General features: G+C 45.2%; 1 protein-coding gene across 1 annotated transcript in view; it reads right to left on the bottom strand.

Annotated features, from left to right (window-relative positions):
- The window catches only part of LOC139053563 (valine--tRNA ligase-like), a 50,185-nt gene extending 33,522 nt beyond the window's left edge, over window positions 1-16,663 (bottom strand). Inside the window, exons 1-2 of the mRNA XM_070530493.1 lie at window positions 16,116-16,663; window positions 11,309-11,348 (exon numbers count right to left, since the gene is read on the bottom strand). Coding sequence (XP_070386594.1) covers window positions 11,309-11,348; window positions 16,116-16,190 — 115 coding nt within the window. The 5' untranslated portion in view covers window positions 16,191-16,663. The remainder of the gene's footprint in view (window positions 1-11,308; window positions 11,349-16,115) is intronic.
- Window positions 16,664-19,792: the final 3,129 nt, after the last annotated feature.

The following is a 19,792-nucleotide window of genomic DNA, read 5'->3' as shown; positions in this document are numbered from 1 at the left end:
ATGGAAGTTGCTCATCTTCAACGGCAACTGTTGGTTCAAACAGGTGCAAGGCTCTGTCCAATCTGTTTGTACCGCAGGTTTTCGCTCGTTACCAGACCACCACATGTGACAAAGGCAAGCATTATGCCTGTAAGATGGTTCGTAGCCAATGTATAATGTATTGTCTGAACCTCATGCGGTGACTGATTGCCGTTTAATTTTGCTGTTATGTCACTTGGTTACGGTCGCAGCTTTATGTTTTTCGAATATTGCGGCCTGGTCGGTTTCACTGGGAAGCAGCCTCTCGTAGTAAGCATTTGATCCTGCAGTCTGCACAGCGACATAGACTCCCAATTTACGCACACCGTGATTCGTGCTCCCCGTTCACCCTTTCCTGCTGCAGCCATGGGCAAATTGTGCCTCTGGCCTTTCTCGGCCGCGATTAGGCATGAACGGAGACCAGCATAAGTGCTTACATGGTCGGACGTGTATGAAGTTGGGTGAAAAGGCCCGCAAAAGTGGCTGATGAAGGTGATGCCCACGAAAGCGACTTGTCCATATTGAGACAATGTGGGACACCAAGTGTGAGCCACACATTAGCGGCCTCCAAAAGAAAAGAAACATGCAGGCTGGAAAGGAGTCAATGCTAAAATGATGGGTAGTCCATGTCGCTGTGTAGGCTGCGGCAGCAGATGCCTGCGTCACCCGACTGCTTCGCACTGCAAGTTGCTCATCTTTAACAGCGTCTGTCGCCGCAAACAGGTGGGACACTCTGTCCAATCTGTTTCTGCTGCTGGTTGTTGCTCGTTAGTAGACGACCACGTGCGACGAAGTCGGGCACTACGCCTGTAGGTAGGCAGCTCAATGTACCCTGAGAGACCCGTGTATGTGAATGCTCACTGTTGCCATATGGTTCGTCGCCAATGTATAATGTATTGTCTGAACCTCATGCGGTGACTGATTGCTGTTTAATTTTGCTGTTATGTCACTTGGTTATGGTCGCAGTGTTATGTTTTTCGAATATTGCGGCCTGGTCGGTTGCACTGGGAAGCAGCCTCTCGAAGTAAGAATTTGATCCTGCAGTCTGCACAGCGACATAGACTCCCAATTTACGCACACCGTGATTCGTGCTCCCCGTTCACCCTTTCCTGCTGCAGCCATGGGCATATTGTGCCTCTGGCCTTTCTCGGCCGCGATTAGGCATGAACGGAGACCAGCATACGTGCTTACATAGTCCGATGCGTATGAAGTTGATAGCTAGATGGGTGGAAAGGCCCGCAAAAGTAGCTGATGGAGGCGATGCCCACAAAAGCGACTTGTCCATAGCGAGACAATGTGAGACACCAAGTGTGAGCCACACATTAGCGGCCCCCGAAAGAAAAGAAACGTGCAGGTTGGAAAGGAGTGAACGGCTAAAATCTGGGGTAGCCCATGTCGCTGTGTAGGCTGCGGCAGCAGATGCCTGCATCTCCCGATTGCTTCGCAATGCAATTTGGGCATTTTTAACGGCGACTGTTGCTGCAAATAAGTGGCACACTCTGTCCAATATGTTTCCGCTGCTGGTTCTTGCTCGTTCACCTGACCACCACGTGCGACGACGACGGTGAGCCGTTTACGAGCTCGCGTCAATGATTCCAGCGTATCTCGACATGCAAATTTTATTTCTGCTATTGCACGAGAATGTACACTGCTTGTCTTCTGCCAATAAAGTCGCGCGTTCTGTTCACTCACTTGTGGCTTGTTTGTATGGGCGTCAGTAGAGGCTCTTGGCAATTAGAACGCACCAGCTACGCGGCAGCGAAGGCATTGACGCATGCCGCATAGCCTGCGGGGCAAGCACGGCGCGTACCAGCGTACGCGACCGGCAAAAAACGGCCATATTGAATTTTGCGCTAAAAAAAAAAAATTTGCACTTCCGCTTCCGGATTGAGCAACGTCATCTGGCGTCCGCCAAAGTAAGTTCCATGCGCTGCCGCTGCTTATTTTCGAACCACGGCGGAAGGTACAGTTTCCCTTCTCTAAATATGTTCTTTATTCTATGGCGAAGCTTCGAAGTTGCAGCTTGCACGCCTTGCCGTGTCTTGATGCGATGCGTGAACCCCTTAGCAAGACCCAACTCGGGACTGAAAAGTGAACTGAACTCATGTGCTAAGGCTGGCGGAAGAGCTTTGTTACGGGGCTGCGTGCTTGACGGTGTGGAAATAGGACAGGATAGCGGGTCAACTACAGTCGGCTGCGGAGCAATGGACGTGTATAAGCACTTGAGAGCAGAACCCTCAATGCGAAGATCCAAGGCTTTAATGCCGTCAAGACCGATCAGAGAAGTTCCTCGGTGAACAACATAAAAACGTAGCGACGCTGTGCGGCCTTTAAACAGAACGTCTGCCTGGAAACAACCTAGCACTGGAATCGGCCGTTGAGAGTAGTCAAACAGACTAACATGCGGAGCAGGCAGGAGCGGAACGCTCTGAAAATATGGACTGAATTCTTGCTCCAACAGGATAGAAACAGATGACCCTGAATCAACAAGGAATGTCAAAGTGACATTCGCGACTTGCACTTGAATATGAATTCCGCTATGCGCGGAACGTTGCACAGTCAAAACTTCCTCAGCACTGCTGGATGACGAAACATTTTCATGAAATTCAACTTCACGGACTCGGCCTTGCATTTGGGTTAGGTTGCGGTTGCATACTCTTTGAAAGCGGCCCTTGCGACCGCAAACGAACAAGTCTTGCCATGTGCTGGGCACTGCGGCGCTGACGCGATGTGGTCCTGCAAGCCGCATCGGAAACAATGTGGCGAACCGGAGCGGCTACTCTGTTCTCGGTTCCGCTGCGGCGCACGTGAGCCGCCCACGCTCCTTGTTAAATTCTGCTCTAAGGTGGCTGCCGGTTGTGAATTCCTTTTTTTCGAAGAATGCGACGATCGTTTTCGACGCTGCCGCAATGAAATTGCTTTGACCGGAACAGAAAGCTCCTTTAGCTCTTCAGCCGCCTGCTCAAACTGAAGTGCAATTCGAACAGAATTCTCGGATGAAAGTGTGGAACCCTCGAGCAGTAACCGCTCACGTACGCGAGTGGAAGCTACGCCAGCAATGAATTGGTCCCGCAGAGCATCATCTTGCGAGGCAAATGAACAATGTGACGCTAGCTCCCGTAGAGCGGCAACAAAGTCTTGAACGGACTCGCCTGTGTGTTGGCTGCGGCGGTGAAAGCGATGACGCTCGATGATAACGTTGCACGACGTCGAAAACTGGTGCCGTAATGCAGAGAGTGCAGAGTCGTACTTGTCAGGTGGGGCCACGACAAACTTGTCATCGGCCAGTGTTGCGGCACTTGGCGCGGCCGGTGCTGCGGCGCTGGTCCCTGCATGTAGCGTCTGATAAATACGCTGGCCCTCCGCCCCCAAACAATGCAAAAGAATAGCCTTGCGTTGCTCCGGCTTGAATGCGGTGGCTCCGGATGCCAGCAAGTACACGTTGAACATCTGCTCCCACTGCTCCCATGGCAATGAGGGACGGCCGGGCGTCGGAAGGAAGGACGGTGGCAGAGCAAGCCTGGTGAAGCTCATGGTGGCGGATACGGACGGCGCAGCGGGGCTGGGGGTACGTTCACGACATCCTCGTCGCCAATGTGGTATTGACCGAAGGTGGAAGTCAGACTCCAGCCGTCCCGAAGTAACAAAGCCGTTTATTTAACATATACAACCAATATATATATATATATATATATATATATATATATATATATATATATATATATATATATATATATATATATATATATATATATATAATGAAGAACAGAAGCGCCCCCTGGGGAATAAAGAACTGAAATGAATAACGAAACTGAGCAGGAGATCCAATTTCGTAGTCTTTGGCATTACGGAGGATGCCGGCGAAACTGAACCTATTCTTAAAAATAAAGTTCTTCATGAGGTGTTTTCTGCAAAGCTTGCTGTTCCTTGCAAATCTGTTGGCTGAATTCATCGTCTCGGTAACAAAGGTAGCAAGAGACCAGTCATCATTTACTTCCAGGATTTTACCGAAAAACAGCTTGTCTTAAAAAGTGCGTGCAAATTAAAGGGTAGTCGAATGTCGATTCAAAACGATTACTCGCGCAGCACACTAAGTAAACGTAAACTCTTGTGGGATAGTGCTAGAATTGAAAGAGAACAAGGCAAGAAACTTCACATAATTAATGGTAAGATGCACGTTAACAATGAGCTTTTCACATGGGATGACAGTAAGAACTTGAGGATCAAAATTGACGGCCATGTAAATACTTCGAAAAATGATTGACTTGCCTCCACTGACACTTCCCCTGGGGCTAAAGAACTGAGAATTTTAAACATCAGCGCCCGCAGTGTCATTAATAAATCGGAAAGCCTTGAGGCAACTATCATGGGTTACAATCCCCATGTAGTTGTGATAACAGAAACATGGTTGCATAACAATATTGAAGACGCTGTTGTGTTTCCTCCATCTTATCGAGTGTATCACCGTGACAGGTGTACTAGAGAGGGCTGGGTGGCTGTTTTGGTAAACAAAACTATATCCGCTACTCTGTTATGTCAGGCCGATAACTTGGAATCTGTTACAATAAAGCTTACTTGCTGGGATAAATCATTCTTGCTATTTGCAGTTTATCGAGCACCTCACTCACCCCCAGAATTCATTCGTGATCTTTTTGAACACATGGTTTCATTCACAAGCGTTAAAACACTACTTATAGGCGACTTTAACCTACCAGATATTTATTTGGAGAACGGGTTTCTCTGCACCGGGATAAATTCACACTCAGGTTACCTGCATGACATCATTCTGTCTCACAATCTACAACAGGTTGTGAGACAGCCAACGCGCACCTATGGTACGTCAGCAACCATACTTGACCTCGTTTTTGTAAGTTGTTCATTAGAAAACTTTTTTGTTTCGGTTGAGCCTGGAATTTTTGATCATAGTCTGGTATATTTTTCCTGTTCTTTGGAAGTGCTTAACACCAAAAAGTGTAAAACAACCAGTGTTAAAGATTTTTCGCATGCCAGAGACGAAAGTGTTTTGGATTATTATCTTGAACAATGCCTTCATAACTTTCACAGTAACAATGCTACTGTGCTTTGGGATAAAGTTAAAGAAATTATCACTCACTGCTTTAGCAACTTTATTCCTAATAAAACTAAATAAACTTTCAAGACTACTCCCTGGATAACGAGAAGGATCTTGCACCTTAAGAGAAAAAAGAGAAAAGTTAAGCGCTTAAGACGACGATGTGCCTCGCGTGTTTCAATTCACGAAACCCAAAATAAACTCATCCAAGAAGTACAGCAAGCTAAGCGCTGGTATTTTCACCATACATTGCCAAATTTTATTCAAACGGCACCGCAAAAATTTTGGGCTTTTCTAAGCACAAAAACCAAGTCAACTGACCAAATTGTTCACGAGGGCCATGTCGTTGTCGAAAAACAACGTATCACAAAGGTTTCCAATAATTATTTTCAGTACTTTTTTTTTTTCAAATTTCGATGGTGTTATAAACCTTAACCGCATGTCACGTAACTCGACCTCCGATATTGTTTCGCAACCGGGTGTAGTGTCGATGCTGCTGAACCTCAAAGCTAAATCATCTCCAGGACCAGACAACATACCGAACGCTTTTCTGCGCAGATATGCTGAAGCGTTAGCCCCTTTTCTTGTTGTTATCTTCCGTTCCTTGTTATCCTCGGCTAACCTTCCTACAGACTGGCTAACTGCACGTGTCGTTCCCATACCGAAAAAAGGTGACAAAACCCTAGTAACTAGTTATCGTCCAATATCATTAACTTCATCATGCTGCAAGTTAATCGAACATATTATAGCTAATGAAATAACCAAATTCCTAAGTGACAACAAAGTACTGTCCCCTCATCAGCATGGTTTCTGGAAGGGTTTCTCTACAGTGACACAATTAACCACAATTATTCACAAATTTGCAAGTGCTCTTGACAAGTCAAGCCCAATTGATGTAATATTTTTAGATCTTAAGAAAGCGTTTGACCTTGTTCCTCACAATAAACTTACAGAAAAACTACAGTCGATAGACCTTCCAGCCTATATTATTAACTGGGTGGCGGCTTGTCTGTCTAAACGCAAGCAGTTTGTTTCAATTGATAATTACTCTTCTAACGAACTTTCAGTAACCTCAGAAGTACCTCAAGGTAGCGTGAAAGGGACCTTTACTATTTCTAACATACATAAGCGACATCACTAACGGAATTTCTCATCCTCTTCAAGTTAGACTATTTGCTGACGATTGTGTATTGTTTAACGAGGTTACTTGCCACGAAGATCAATTAATGCTTAACTCTGACCTTCAAAACATTCTTTCCTGGTGCAGTAGGTGAGGCATGGAATTGAACAGAGAAAAGACTGTTTACATCTCCATAACAAAAAAATGTCGTTTGTCTATAACTTCGACTCTGAACCACTGACCAAAGTCAGCCAGTAAAAATATCTTGGAATCACAATAACCAGTGACCTCAGCTGGATTAGCCACATTTCTAATGTATGTAACTCGTCTTTCAGGAAGCTTTGTCTCCTCAGGCACAAACTAAAGCACGCTCCCTCTGGTACTACCTAGATTACTGGCTTACACTTCACACATCCGACCGAAACTAGAATATACATGCATTGTGTGGGATCCCTGTAAAAAAATTAACATTAACACTTTAGAGATGGTCCAACGTAAAGCTGTCAGGTTTATTTTTTCTAAATATAGACTGAATGACTCTCCTACTAGCCTAATGAATCAACATAATATTCAAACGCTACAACTACGCAGGAAAATACGACTGAAGTTTCTTTTCTTGCTTGAAAACAAATGTTTGTCCCTCGACCCACAGGCTTATGTTAAACCACTTACAGCGCGCCGAATACGGCATCGTCACGCTGATTCTGTAACACCTTATAACACCTGAACTAACCTCTTTAAGTTTTCCTTCTTCCCGCGCACTGTAACAGATTTGAACAGCCTGCCATTATCACAAATGATAAACACCAATTCTAATGAACTCATGTGTCTTTAATACTAGGGGTATTGCCATGTCGGCAAGCCTTGTTACTGTTTTCTTTTTATTTTACACGTGAATTTTATTTGATAGTTTCCACATCTTCCTTATTCTATTATTTTCAGTATTTTGCAATGGTCGCTCGTTCAACTTTTGGTATTCGTTTTTTTTTCTCTCTCTCTCGATAGAGGTTGCAAGTGCTCATATATGCGTGTGACACTGTTCTAATGTTTGTCAAGTTGTCTTCCTTCAGTGTATCTTCTCGTAATCTTATTAGTCGTTCCTTTCAATGTTGTTTTCTTCAGATATTTACATATGTTGCATTGCTTTTGTATTCCCTTTTCATGTGTGTGTATGTGTATATATACGTACATATGTAAATATTTATGTATTCTTCCCCTCCTGCTTGGGCCACCATTTGGGCCTGCAGTATTGTATAAATAAATAAAATAAAATAAAAATAAATAAAAAAACGAGCACAAGAGCCTCTGTGGTGGTTAACTTTAAACCTGTTTCCGTCTGCCCACTTAAGAGACCTTGTTCAAGCCTTGCTGTACTTGTCTCTTGCACACGGCAAAGTTACAGGATATGAAACCTATTTGTGTGTCATCAACAGAGACAGAATAAAATATAGCTGGTGGTAATGAAGACCCAAGCGTGTTCATCTTAACGATAAAAAGTGTGCAACTCAGCGCGCCTCTCTGAGGTACTCCACTTTCTAGTATAGATGGACATGATAATACAATGCCGATTTTGATGCAAAAGGTATGATTAGACAAATAGTTTTCTATTAGGTATAGCATATTGCAACGCATGCCTATTCCCGAAAAGTCCCTCAAGATTCCGTAACTCCATGTTGTGTCATACGCCTTCACCATACCAAGTAATGTCGATAAGAAAAACTATTTATGTACAAATGCGTCATGGATATTTCCTTCAATGCGCACAAGATGATCAGTTGTGGACCGCCCTTCTTTGAAGCCACACTGATAGGGATGAAGCATTTTGTTCAGTTCAAGGATATGTACAAGTCACCAATTACTTTTTTTTTTCAGACAAAGGCAACTTGTGAGAGCTGTCGGGCTGTAACTTGCCGCCCAGCAAAGGTCTTTACACTGGTTCAAAACAGAGACCACAATCGCTTCTTTCCATGCGGGTGGAAGGTATCCGGCAGCCCAAATAGTTTTGAAAAGTGCGACTAGTGTCACTTGTGTGTCAGTGTATAATCATGAGCAAAATGAGAACACAGTGAAAGCGGGCGCCAATGTTTCGACAAGTGGACTTGTCTTCAAGGCAACATATGCTTTCCTCGGCACAGTATATAACGAGAACAAGGTGAAAGCGGGAGCCAACGTTTCGACAAGTGGACTTGTCTTTTTCAAGGCGACATATGCTTTCCTCAACACTGCTCAGTCTTGAATTTTCATCTCCTAGCTTCCCCCCATTTTTCCAGTGTGTAATCATGTCATACATGACGCTGTCAGGTCCCAGTGCGGAGCTCCTGCATGCAATAAAGGCAGCCCTCTACTCGACAATACTACTAAAAGGACAGTTATGTGGCTCATTTTGTTGGGATTTACGGGCAAACCCCTTACATTCTTATAGTTGTTTGTACTTCAGGAAGGACTGTGAGTAGCAGAGTGAGCTTGACACATGCTCAAAGTGCTCCCCAAGAGAGTCTGCCTGCTGTTCTAAGGTATTCCCTTGGTCAATCACCAGGGGCAACAGATGGATTTTCTGCCCCTTTAGCTTTCTCAGGCCATTCCACACTTAGGACTCCTGTGTGTATGAATTTTTACCGGAGAAAAATCTAACCCAGCTTTCTCTATTTGCCTAACCACGTGTCTGCCTTCCCTGTGATTTAATGTGCTTAAATCAGTGAGAAGGAAACTTGGCATAGGACCAACTAAGATGTACGCACTGAAAGATGAGCAGGGTATACAGCAGATATACCTTTGCGATAAGTAGATATACCTTCAAGATAAGCAATCTCAATGGTATAGTAAAAGCAGCGGAAGGATTCTATACTGACCTGCACAGTACCCAGAGGAGTAACGAGTAATGAACAGGATACAGAAACTTCCCTATATCTAGAGACGAATTCAGAAGGGCCTTGCAAGACATGGAACAGGGAAAAGCGGCAGGAGAAGATGGAATAACAGTCTATTTAATTAAAGATGGAGGAGACATAATGCTTGGAAAACTGGCGGCTCTCTATACGAAGTGTCTATCGACTGCAAGAGTCCCAGAAAACTGGAAGAATGCAAACATTACACTAATCTGCAAAAAGGGAGACGTTAAAGAATTGAAAAATTATAGGCCCATTAGCTTACTCCCAGTATTATATAAAATATTCACCAAGATAATCTACAATAGAATAACGTCAACACTGGACTTTAGTCAAACAAGGGAACAGGCAGGTTTCAGGAAGGGGTACTCCACAATGGATCACATTCATGTCATCAATCAGGTAATCGAGAAATCCGCAGAGCACAATCAGTCTCTATATTTATTTATTTATTTCACGTACTTTATATATGGCTTTCATAGATTACAAAAAGGCATTTGATTCAGGAGAGATACCAGCAGTCATAGGGGCACTGCGTAGTCAAGGAGTACAGACTGCTCACGTATATGCCTTGGGAAATATCTACAGAGATTCCGCAGCTAGCTTAATTCTACACAAGTAGGAAGGTACCTATAAAAGGGTCAGACAGGGAGACACAATCTCTCCAATGCTACACACTGCGTGCTTAGAAGAGGTATTCAAGCTATTAAACTGGGAAAGCTTAGGAGTAAAGATCGATGGCGAATATCTCGGCAACCTTCGGTTTGCCAATGACATTCTTCTATTCAGCAACAATGCAGACGAGTTACAACAAATCATTGAGGACCTTAACAGAGACAGTGTAACAGTGGGGTTGAAGATTAATATGCAGAAGACAAAGATAATGATAATACAACGTCGGAAATCAGAAGCGCACGCTTGGCTACAGCAACACGAACCACACATCACATGTAAAAGCGTACTTTTATTTTCAATGCGCTTGGTTTTGTTTTGACTAGCCAAATACCAAAGCAGTTGGACAGCAAACCCCAAGAACACATAGCTATTATCGCAGAAATGCTTTAACACTTTCGAAAACATTTTTCGCATGAACATTGACTTGATAAACAAAATAATACTTTTTCACACCTATGGTCGCACTTCTCGTCTGCATCCCACTAGTGACAGCCTATAATCGCTATCGCGCCCACCTATCACAGTTTTCAGCATGCTTTCAGTGAACGACTTCATCCTCACTGCAGATCAAAAAATCCTGATAAGAAAATGTTCCATGGCATTTTTCACGTTACTTCTTCATGATTAGACACTCTGGCCAGTAAGCTTTCCATTGCAGTAAAAAAAGTGGGTACCATGAAAATTGCTTGTGAATCCCTGTAAAGGATCCCAGGCGGTAAATTATTCTGGAGTTCCCCACCAAGGTGTGCCTCATAATTAGATCAAGGTTTTGGCACGTAAAATCCCCACAACTTAATTTTGTGTAACTTTCAAAGTGCAGAAGAGTACCTGAACTTTTTTAGATAGAGGATGTGTTTCTTAGTATTGTGACCTTACCTAAATGCACTGAATACACCTGCCACAGTAAACATGGGAAACACATTAGCATACCTACCAACCTGTGATGGGGTAGCATGCATTCTTTTATAAGCTTCCCCCAAGCACATGCTCTGTCACGCATACATAAGCATTTTATTAAAGATGATTTATCTGCAGATGCAGCACACAAGAAGCGACAGACTTGGCACCGCATATAGTACTGACAAGCAACAAATCGTTTTTAGAGCACAAATGCTTCTCCAGCGACTTTGCTGCTGCTGATTTCGCTTGCTTAAGGAAATTGTCTGTATGAACTCGCACAAAAACGCGTACCTTTCTTGGATCCTTTCCCCATTAGAAGACTTTCAAAGAAAGGGTCGAGGTCCAACAAGCAAAGTTTTTTTGCAAACAAAACTGTTTCGTGAAACTTGACTTTATGTTCATAAACTAGTGAAACGAGCCAAAATTCGTAAACTTCAGGGTAGGTTTGGGAGAGTTGGCAGGTATGTATCCAGCAGAGGCACAGTAGAATGGAGCATAGGAAATAAGTACAGGCAGCTATACTGACGTTCTGGAGGTTTAACCAAGAACAGTATGTCCCGTCTTTCCCACATAGGTGACAAAATTATGAGTACCTCTGCTAAGCAAAACCATCATGTGATGAACAATGACTTGAATTACCTTTAGGAAGTGGACTGCTAGAAACAGTTGCAGAGAACCTCTGAAATACAGAAAAACCACACCGGAGAGGTCAGAGCAAAAGGGTGGTGAAATATAAGCACAAACCAAACCTTGTCATAAAACACCCATGAAATTGTGCATATTTAACTATAGCCACCATAACCAGGTACTATCACACTCAGTATAAGCTATAACGTCCAACCACTTCGCCAGGTGCTTTCGCACTGCAGCTCATACCAAGTGCAATAGTACTGTCATGGCTCGTTAATATGGAGTTTAGTTGCAGACCAATATAATCCATAAAGCGAGCCGTCCATATAACGAATCTTGGTTAAAGACTCAGATTATAAAGAAAACTAAATGGTGTTAAGTTTGTTTCTGCACATTGCACTGTCACATGGCATTGAAATCTGAGAAAATCTGACTTGGGAAGTTGCATTATTCTGGTCACCACTATGTGCAAGAAAATTGCTTTGTAGTTTGAAGCACCTGATGTGCCGTGAGGGCTGTAACAGCAAGGAGCTTTCACTCAAGTAGAGTGAATCACAGAGGGGGGTAGTGCAGTATAGCTTGTAGATGAAGTTAGCACATAAAAAAGAAAAAGCTCCTCTGTCTCCACGGACTTTTGTGTACAGAATGCCAGTAGAACAGCTGGGAGACGTAGAATACAGTCTGACTTGGAAAGCACATATGCTTCATAGAACACATTAATACCGAAGCTGCCACATGACTGGTACTGTGGAATAGACACTGGCCAGTGAGGTTGTGCCTCTCAACAGCACAACCTGCGAGGCTTACAGACGCCGGCACGCATTTACTGCGACTGTGTGTGGGCTTTTCAGCTCTCTAATTGGAGGAGGTCCTGTCCATCCATGTCAATGCTGTCTATATTACCGAGACAAAAATACAATGGCTTTTACGGACTTGTCCGTTTCCACCCTGTCCTTTGTTCAAGCAGCAAGTTTCGACATTATAAGGCGAAAATACACTGAAAAAGTTTGGTGCCCGAAAAGTTGCCCATAAGTCAAGTCATCCCTATTAATGAGGGTCATGATAACGAAGCATGACAGTATTAAACTTGTGATGTGGACCACAGCGTAACGGCTTAGACGATTAGCCATTATGACAATCATTTTCGTTTACTCGCTTTATTCACTGCCTCATCTCTTTCCCCTTTCTTCATTTCATCAAACTTTGTGCCAAGTCAACAATCATGGTAACCATGAACACGTTTACCTTGCAGCATAGGAAATTGAGCAGTTTCCACAAGCCCTATGCTATCAAATCTGCAAAGGGCCATGGCCATCGCCGTGGTACAAATAAAGCAATGCAAAGTAGAATACACCTCTAGCATCCAAGATGTTGCCTAGAAATAATGTCCATAAGCTATTCCTCGGGTGCTTACATAGTTATGCAAAAATGACAGAATTATTGCACACAGTGGCACTGGAAGTTTATTGGAGGCAGTCGTCCCTGCAATAAGAAAAAAAGAAAATGAAGAGATGGCCCAGTTTCAAGACAAACCCATTCCACACCGATTTAATAAAGTTGTTCGATGCTATCCTGAAGTTGAAGACGAGTTAAGAACTCTATCAATATAGCAATTTGCTGTTACCTCAAAATTTGTCCAAGATGCTTCATAGGTACCGTACAAAGTATTTCCTGGATTTCACAAACACTTTGGTGACATGATCCCTTGCTCAGCGTGCATGTTTATAAACCGCTCACCTCAGGGCCAGGACATTGCAATAGGCACGCCTATCTGTGCTGATGACACTACTCTATGGATAAACCTCCCTACACACCTAGGCACAAGCCTGCAAAGAGCTGTGAATATGATGGAGCACTTAGGTGAAGTTGGTCTGCAGATGTCACCTGCTCAGGCAGCTGGTAGTTGCATATAATCCTAGCCAATGCGCTCATCAAACCATGACCTCACTGTACCTCGGTGAAAGACTAACACAGTGGGTGCGACAACACTGTTGTTTAAGCATAACTACCAATTATCCCATCTCTTACCAAGTCGGCATTAAATCTTTTTAGTGCAAGTTGCAATCCTTTCCCATGTATGCAGCGGCCTTGTCTGCTAGGAGTGCCACCCGCTGCCAAACGACAGCGTTGAAGATGTATCAATCACCTGTGCACTCTTGTGTTATTCATGCAATGCCAGTCCTGAATGTTCCACCTGGTATGACAGCCCAATGGGAATGTGGCCTTCTCGATGCCTTCCGGCTCATGCTTGGATTACTTCATGAAGTGCCCATTATTGCCCTCTGAGGCTGCAAGTGGACCAGAGAGTTCTAAATAATATTGAGCAGCTGCACCACACATCGGATTACCAAATGTCCCTTTATGGGTTGATTCACTAGCCTTTCTCTTGCAACGAAATAAATGGTGGCATTTTTTATAACCACTGTCAGCAGTTCTGAAGGTGCTACTCTTATTACGTCTCCAAAAGAGCCTAGCAAGTGTATTCCCCGTTGGGCTCTCAATTTCTGAAATGCACAAAAATTCTGCAACTTCCTGCTTCAGCACTGTACCGATTGCTCTAGGCACACATTTTCAAAAAAATATTTGCGATTACCCTCAAGTGCTCACAGACGCACCAACACACAGTGACGGCAAAGGTGCCTCTACAGCTTTCTTCTGCCCTTCCCCAAATTGATATCAAATGACCGTTTCACATAACATATGCAGCCTTACCAACTGTGGAGCTGGCAATGATACTTACATACAAGAGGAGCTTACCACATCTTAAGATTGCCATCTTTACAGACTTTTGTACTGCCCTCAGTAGACAGCACAAAATTGGCACTTATAATAATAACAATATAAAAGAAGGCATTGCTCAGTGACAAGATGGGAACATAGTGGGGGCATAAACAATGTCCACAAGGTACAGAGCTCAGTGACTGAAACGCAATATTAGGACCTCACAGCAGCCAGCGCTTTTTGCATTACCGGTGAGCACTGGGCGATCACCGAGAGGCCAAATGCATGTCACAATGCATCACCAACACTTTCGCTTTCATGCGACACAAAAATACATCAGCTGAGCGTCCGCAGCGCTCATCGGTGGCGCAAAAAATGCCCAGGCAGCTCCGTGCTCCGAGTATCGCATTTCAATCACTGAGCACTGTACAAGCGACTACATCAGTGCCTTCAGGAAAGCTGTTTGATGAATGTGTGACCAACAACATGCAAAAATAAAGTGCACCTCTGACGAAAGCTTGCTAAATTCAACACGGCCATGCACCTTGAGCACAGAACATCTCCACACCTGACAAATAACAGCAGAACATCTGGACTTCAGTCCGCTGGCAGAACCCACAAAGGGATGACAGGGTGTGGGATTTGTTTCTTGTTGCACCATGGTTGCAAGGTAGAGTTAAGCTCATAACAGGAGAGCCCAATAAGGAATAAAGCATTGAATTTCTCGACTGAGAGCAACTGACCGTTGCGACAGGGGACGGACGAAGCAGCGGGTGAAGACCTCCAGGGAGGACACAAGAAGGAAGCCTCCCCAGCCGCAGAGCACAATTACTGGAGCTCAATAAAGTTTTCACTCACTCACTACACAACCGCGTTTTCCTGTCTGCGCCGAGAATCCCCTTTTGCAGTTTTTCCCGCCGTCTTTGCACTACTACCTATATAAATCATTACCAACTAGCTCGTCAGTCTGCCTTCCTAGAGTGCTCATCGTCTATCCTTAAAAAATACGAGTTGAGAATACTGCCCACTTTAGTCTTTGACGCATCGGCAAAGGTAGTTTGGCGGTAAGTAGCAGCCCTGTGTTGCAAAACCTCACTCAAGCAGTTCAGATGCAATGAAGTCAGTGCACTGAACTGCAGGCGATTTAGGTTTATCCGTCGCATTGACAAGCCTATGACTATCGTTACATATGTTATAGCGGTGTCACACGAGCACTCTTGAACGCGATCAAGCACGCTCCGGATTAAAATTCACGACTGCGATTGGCTCCCTCTCACGCCGCTTGCGCAAAGGAGCCAATCACGACCGAGAAATTCGATCCGGATCGTTCTTGATCGTGATTAAAAGTGCGCCGTGTGACACCCGTATAAATCAGCATTTGATAGCGATAATGTTCTGCTGCCTCCTCAGCTAGCTTCTACGTCGGACTCCGCAGTGACAGTCGCTGCTACAACTTGTTAGCCACAAGGAAATGAATAATGCAATCGGAATCAATGAAATTCGTTAATCCGAACTAGCGACTCGAGGTTCACTCCGTGCCACGAGTTCGAAACTTTTCCCTCAGGCATGGTTGCACATTAAATCCCTGTCGATACGCGTGCATGGTAATGAACATTTCTCGGAGCGCGTACGCTTCACCCCAGCGCCGGATGCAGCGAAGGCCGCGCGCTCGCTTTATCGCCTTTCATTCGTACGCGAATGGACAAACAAGGCAAGTTACGAGCACGCTGCAACGGGCGCCAAATTTTGTTAAACTTAACGTTAGAAAATTGGGAGCTTATTCTTTTAACGTTAAGTTCAAATAAACAACTTGCGGTTATGTCGAGGCCGCACATACTGGTGCAACGTCAACGTTACTAGATAAGTTGTGCAAAGGTAAGTGGCTCATACATGCTATTTGGGGAGCACAAAATTAAGAGCCAAATTCATCAAAAAGCTACTAATATGGGTCCTAATTAATGTTTGTTACATACCACAGCGCAGCAATCACAAATGCGGTGGCTGAAACACGTGTTTCCCCTTGCTATCACAACGACAAATGAAAAGTACGAAATTCTTACTGCTCCTGTGAAAGAACAAGTGTTTGAAGCATCACCTGAACAAGTTTCACGGGGAACCGCTTCTGGGAAGCACAGAGAAGACAGAAAGTTACTCGGGGACGACTCCACATGGTTATAACATAGGTAGTGACTACAGTGACGGGGCCCGGTACTTTAACATCTGCACTACAGTGACGGGGCCCGGTACTTTAACAACCACACTACGGTGACGGGGCCCGTAGCTTTAACAACAACACTACACCGACGGGGCCGTCACTATAACCAGAGTCCTTCCATGTTTTTTGGAAGGACTCTGCTATAACGATGTCGGTATTGGGGGCGAGGACGACTTACGGAGTCGCCATCTGTCAGAAGCGCCTCACATGCATCGGCGTTAAATAAAGGTTAAATAAACATACTACGCGGCAGCCCTCCTGAACAATTTTGCAAGTACTCTCGACATGGCAGTATTTTACCTTTAAAATAATCATGTTGGACAAACAGAAAGCACAGAATGGTTTACAAACGCTATCTCTTTGCCTACTACGTACAGTAAGCTGGGACACTGCGAGCGGTCGCCGCAATCGATTCCACCGAACCGGTTTGCGCGAAACGTAAGCAATCGCTGAGAAAACTATTTGAAATATGTTCTTATGGTGGGATGGCTGTCTGTGTAACTAAATGTAGCATAACAGAATGAAGCTGCAATGCAGCGATCGCACGGGTTCGCGGTGACCGACTTCGCGTCTGCATGCATGTCATCGCGCAATGTTTCGCTTTTGCTCCGAGCACGTTTTCGCACCGTGCCATGAGCTTTATGCCGCACCATATGAGCATTTGACAGTACGCAAGCAACCATTGTTGCATGGACACTATGGGAGCTGTTCAAAAATAATTTCGTTATAGCTAGGGTCTTCGATGTCTACAGCGACTTATGATGTTCCGTCGCGATGATTCAGTCTTAATTTTCTTTTCCTTTTCTTCTAAAGCCTTGGAAGCTTCAATATCATTATTTCTCAAATTTCATCGAACTGCATGTTTATCGGTCTTCTAAGCGAGCAATTACCCGCTGCTTCTTTTTCTTAATTCAGTAGAATATTCATTGTCTGGTGCTACACAAGCAGGAACATGTGCCGTGCCTTTTTTAATGTGTTTTTACCGTTCCCCTTCCATTAGAGTGAACTTTCTTTCTTTATTATAATCATCATAGGCAGTGGCGTAGCTAGGTCGTCTGGCATCCGGGGCCCATAGGTATTCTGTCACCCCCCCCCCCCCACCTGGCTGTAGTCGAGGAAGGCGAGGATATCAACAAGTTCCGGGTGTCTTCAGACGTATATGACACCCGCCCACTGGCCCCTTGCACCCGGGGCCCACGGCCCCCCGGCCCCCCCTGTTGCTACGCCACTGATCATAGGTGTTACAGTGCATACGCAAAAGATTGTACATTCGTGGACAAATACCCATTGCGGTCGTTCGATCCGTATGTGTGCAATCAATGTATTCCATTACTGCACGGAAGTTGCTGACATCGTGAAATTCACGTGGTGTTGTGGACATTACTGGAATAAAATACCGCGGTCCGTGAAGTACCTTGGCATCCCCATAGGCGCCAGCACCGAGTAGCTCATGCAGCTGGGGGTCCACAACACCTTCGATGAGGTTGGGTCACAGCTAGAAGTTAGCCCAGGTTGTCAGGCTCGCTTCCTCGCCTGCGGGGAGGCGGATCCTGGAGGCGCTGGACTTTAACCCGTCAGGGAAAGGCGGTGCGTGCTCGACGCGTGGTCGCGGGAGGCCGTCACGATGTCGCCGTTCCCGCGCAACGTGCACCCGCAACGCTATGTAGGCACACGCCGGGCCCGAGCGGCCGCACTTCTCGGATCTGTCGCCGACGATCCACGTTCGTCGACGTCGCCCAATACGGTTCGTCCGACCGGTTCGCGGCGGCCGTGTGGATCACAGGGGCAACCTAACGCCGCGTCCGTGCGGGGCAGGTGTCCGGATTGCGGAGATCCATTCTGCACTTTAGAACACATGCTCTGGCGGTGTCCCTCGTTAATACGGGACCACGGTCATCTCACCACGAAAGAAGAGTGAGAGGAGGCGGGGGCCTGCCCGTCCCAACGTCGGAACGGCTCGCGGCCCCCTACCTCTTAAGGGGGTTTCGGAGTCGCTCCTTAGGACCTTAATAAAGTTCACTGCCTGCCGTGAAGTGCTCGAAGTTGTTTGCATAGAATGTTTGAAAGAAGTGCGGCCATTGACGTCGCTACAGTGTTGACGTAAAGTGCCGGTCCTGTCTGTGGTTAAGGAGACGGGCCCCGTCACTGCAGGGCTGAGGTTAAAGCGCCGGGCCCCGTCACTGTAGTACAGATGTTAAAGTGCCGGGCCCCGTCACTGTAGTCACTACCTAATAATTAGCTGGCCTGGCTCTTTTAGTGTTTCTTCCACAGCTCTTTACACGTTAATCTACACTAACACCTGCTGCAGTGGCTCGGTGGCTTGGTGGCTATGGTGCTGTGTTACTTAAAGCCGGTTCAATTCTTGGTTACGGCAGCTGTATTTTGACGGAAGCTTAAAGGGACACTAAAGGTTACTATTAAGTCAACGTGGACTGTTGAAATACCATCACAGAAACCTCGAAACGCTTGTTTCGTGCCAAGGAGAGACTTATTTTAAGAGAAAATGCGTTCTGAAGCGTCCGCGTACCTCTAGCGCAGTTCAAATCGCCCGCCCTCCGATCGAGGAGAACTGACATCATGGCAGTGATGCCAACTCAGGTCAACGTTTTATCCCTAAAATGAACCCCCAGAAATCCCTAGATTAAAGAAAAATCCCTAGATTTTCTTTGTTTACTTGTTAATGTGGCAATTTCAGCTTTAACAAAGTCTCAGCGCAGTTCACTCTTTGTTCCATTTGGTATACATTTTATCACAGATAAATAAATGTGTATTAGCCGCATCTGTAGCTTTTTTCTTAATTTTTTGTAGAGTTATTATGGATAGAGGGTCGACAGATGGCACCACCAGATAGAAAGGGAGTCAGCAACGACACTCAGATGACTCCCTCTGTATCTGAAGTGAACTTCGAGCAGATGACTCCCGTTTCACCGCACCGCCTTTCGAGCTGCTCCTTCAGCAGGCTCATCTTCACGCGCAAAGAACCCATGCAGCCCTTTAACAAAAGAATGGTCCCAAGTTGAAAGAGTTGGACATTGTCTGCTAAGCCCCGTCATCACATCAATGTATTTTATTCAGACAACATTAACAGTCTTTTTATGATGCGCACAGAAAAACGAACATGTTGGACTTCGTTAAAGTCCCCTTCTCACCTCAAATAGAACACTCAGAAGCGGTGAAATGGCGTCCCTCACCGCACAGTTCTTTATTTATCAAAGTCTCAATCAAAGATTGTCAAACAGTAGTTGGAGCGACTAAGAAATGACATCACGAGAAACTGACATCCCCCAAAATTTAATGTTGCTAGTTGTAGAGCATCAACGAATCCGGCAACATTGATGCCTTCAGGTAGCATATGTGGGTTTATTGACCAGTTGCCTTCACCCAAAAAGATCACGTTCTCGTGACGCTTGCGGCAACATGGACGTTCCACGTCCGCTGCCAAGGTCTGTGAGTGATGGCGCTGGCTAACACTCCCAGGGTTCTACTAGTACACATACATACCCAAGAAAGTGGATGCGGAAACAGCGCCGCGGTAGCTCAATTGGTAGAGCATCGCA

The sequence above is a fragment of the Dermacentor albipictus genome, unplaced genomic scaffold (genome assembly GCF_038994185.2).
Source record: "Dermacentor albipictus isolate Rhodes 1998 colony unplaced genomic scaffold, USDA_Dalb.pri_finalv2 scaffold_152, whole genome shotgun sequence".
Taxonomy (NCBI): domain Eukaryota; kingdom Metazoa; phylum Arthropoda; class Arachnida; order Ixodida; family Ixodidae; genus Dermacentor; species Dermacentor albipictus.
This window is presented reverse-complemented; position numbering and strand designations above follow the sequence as displayed.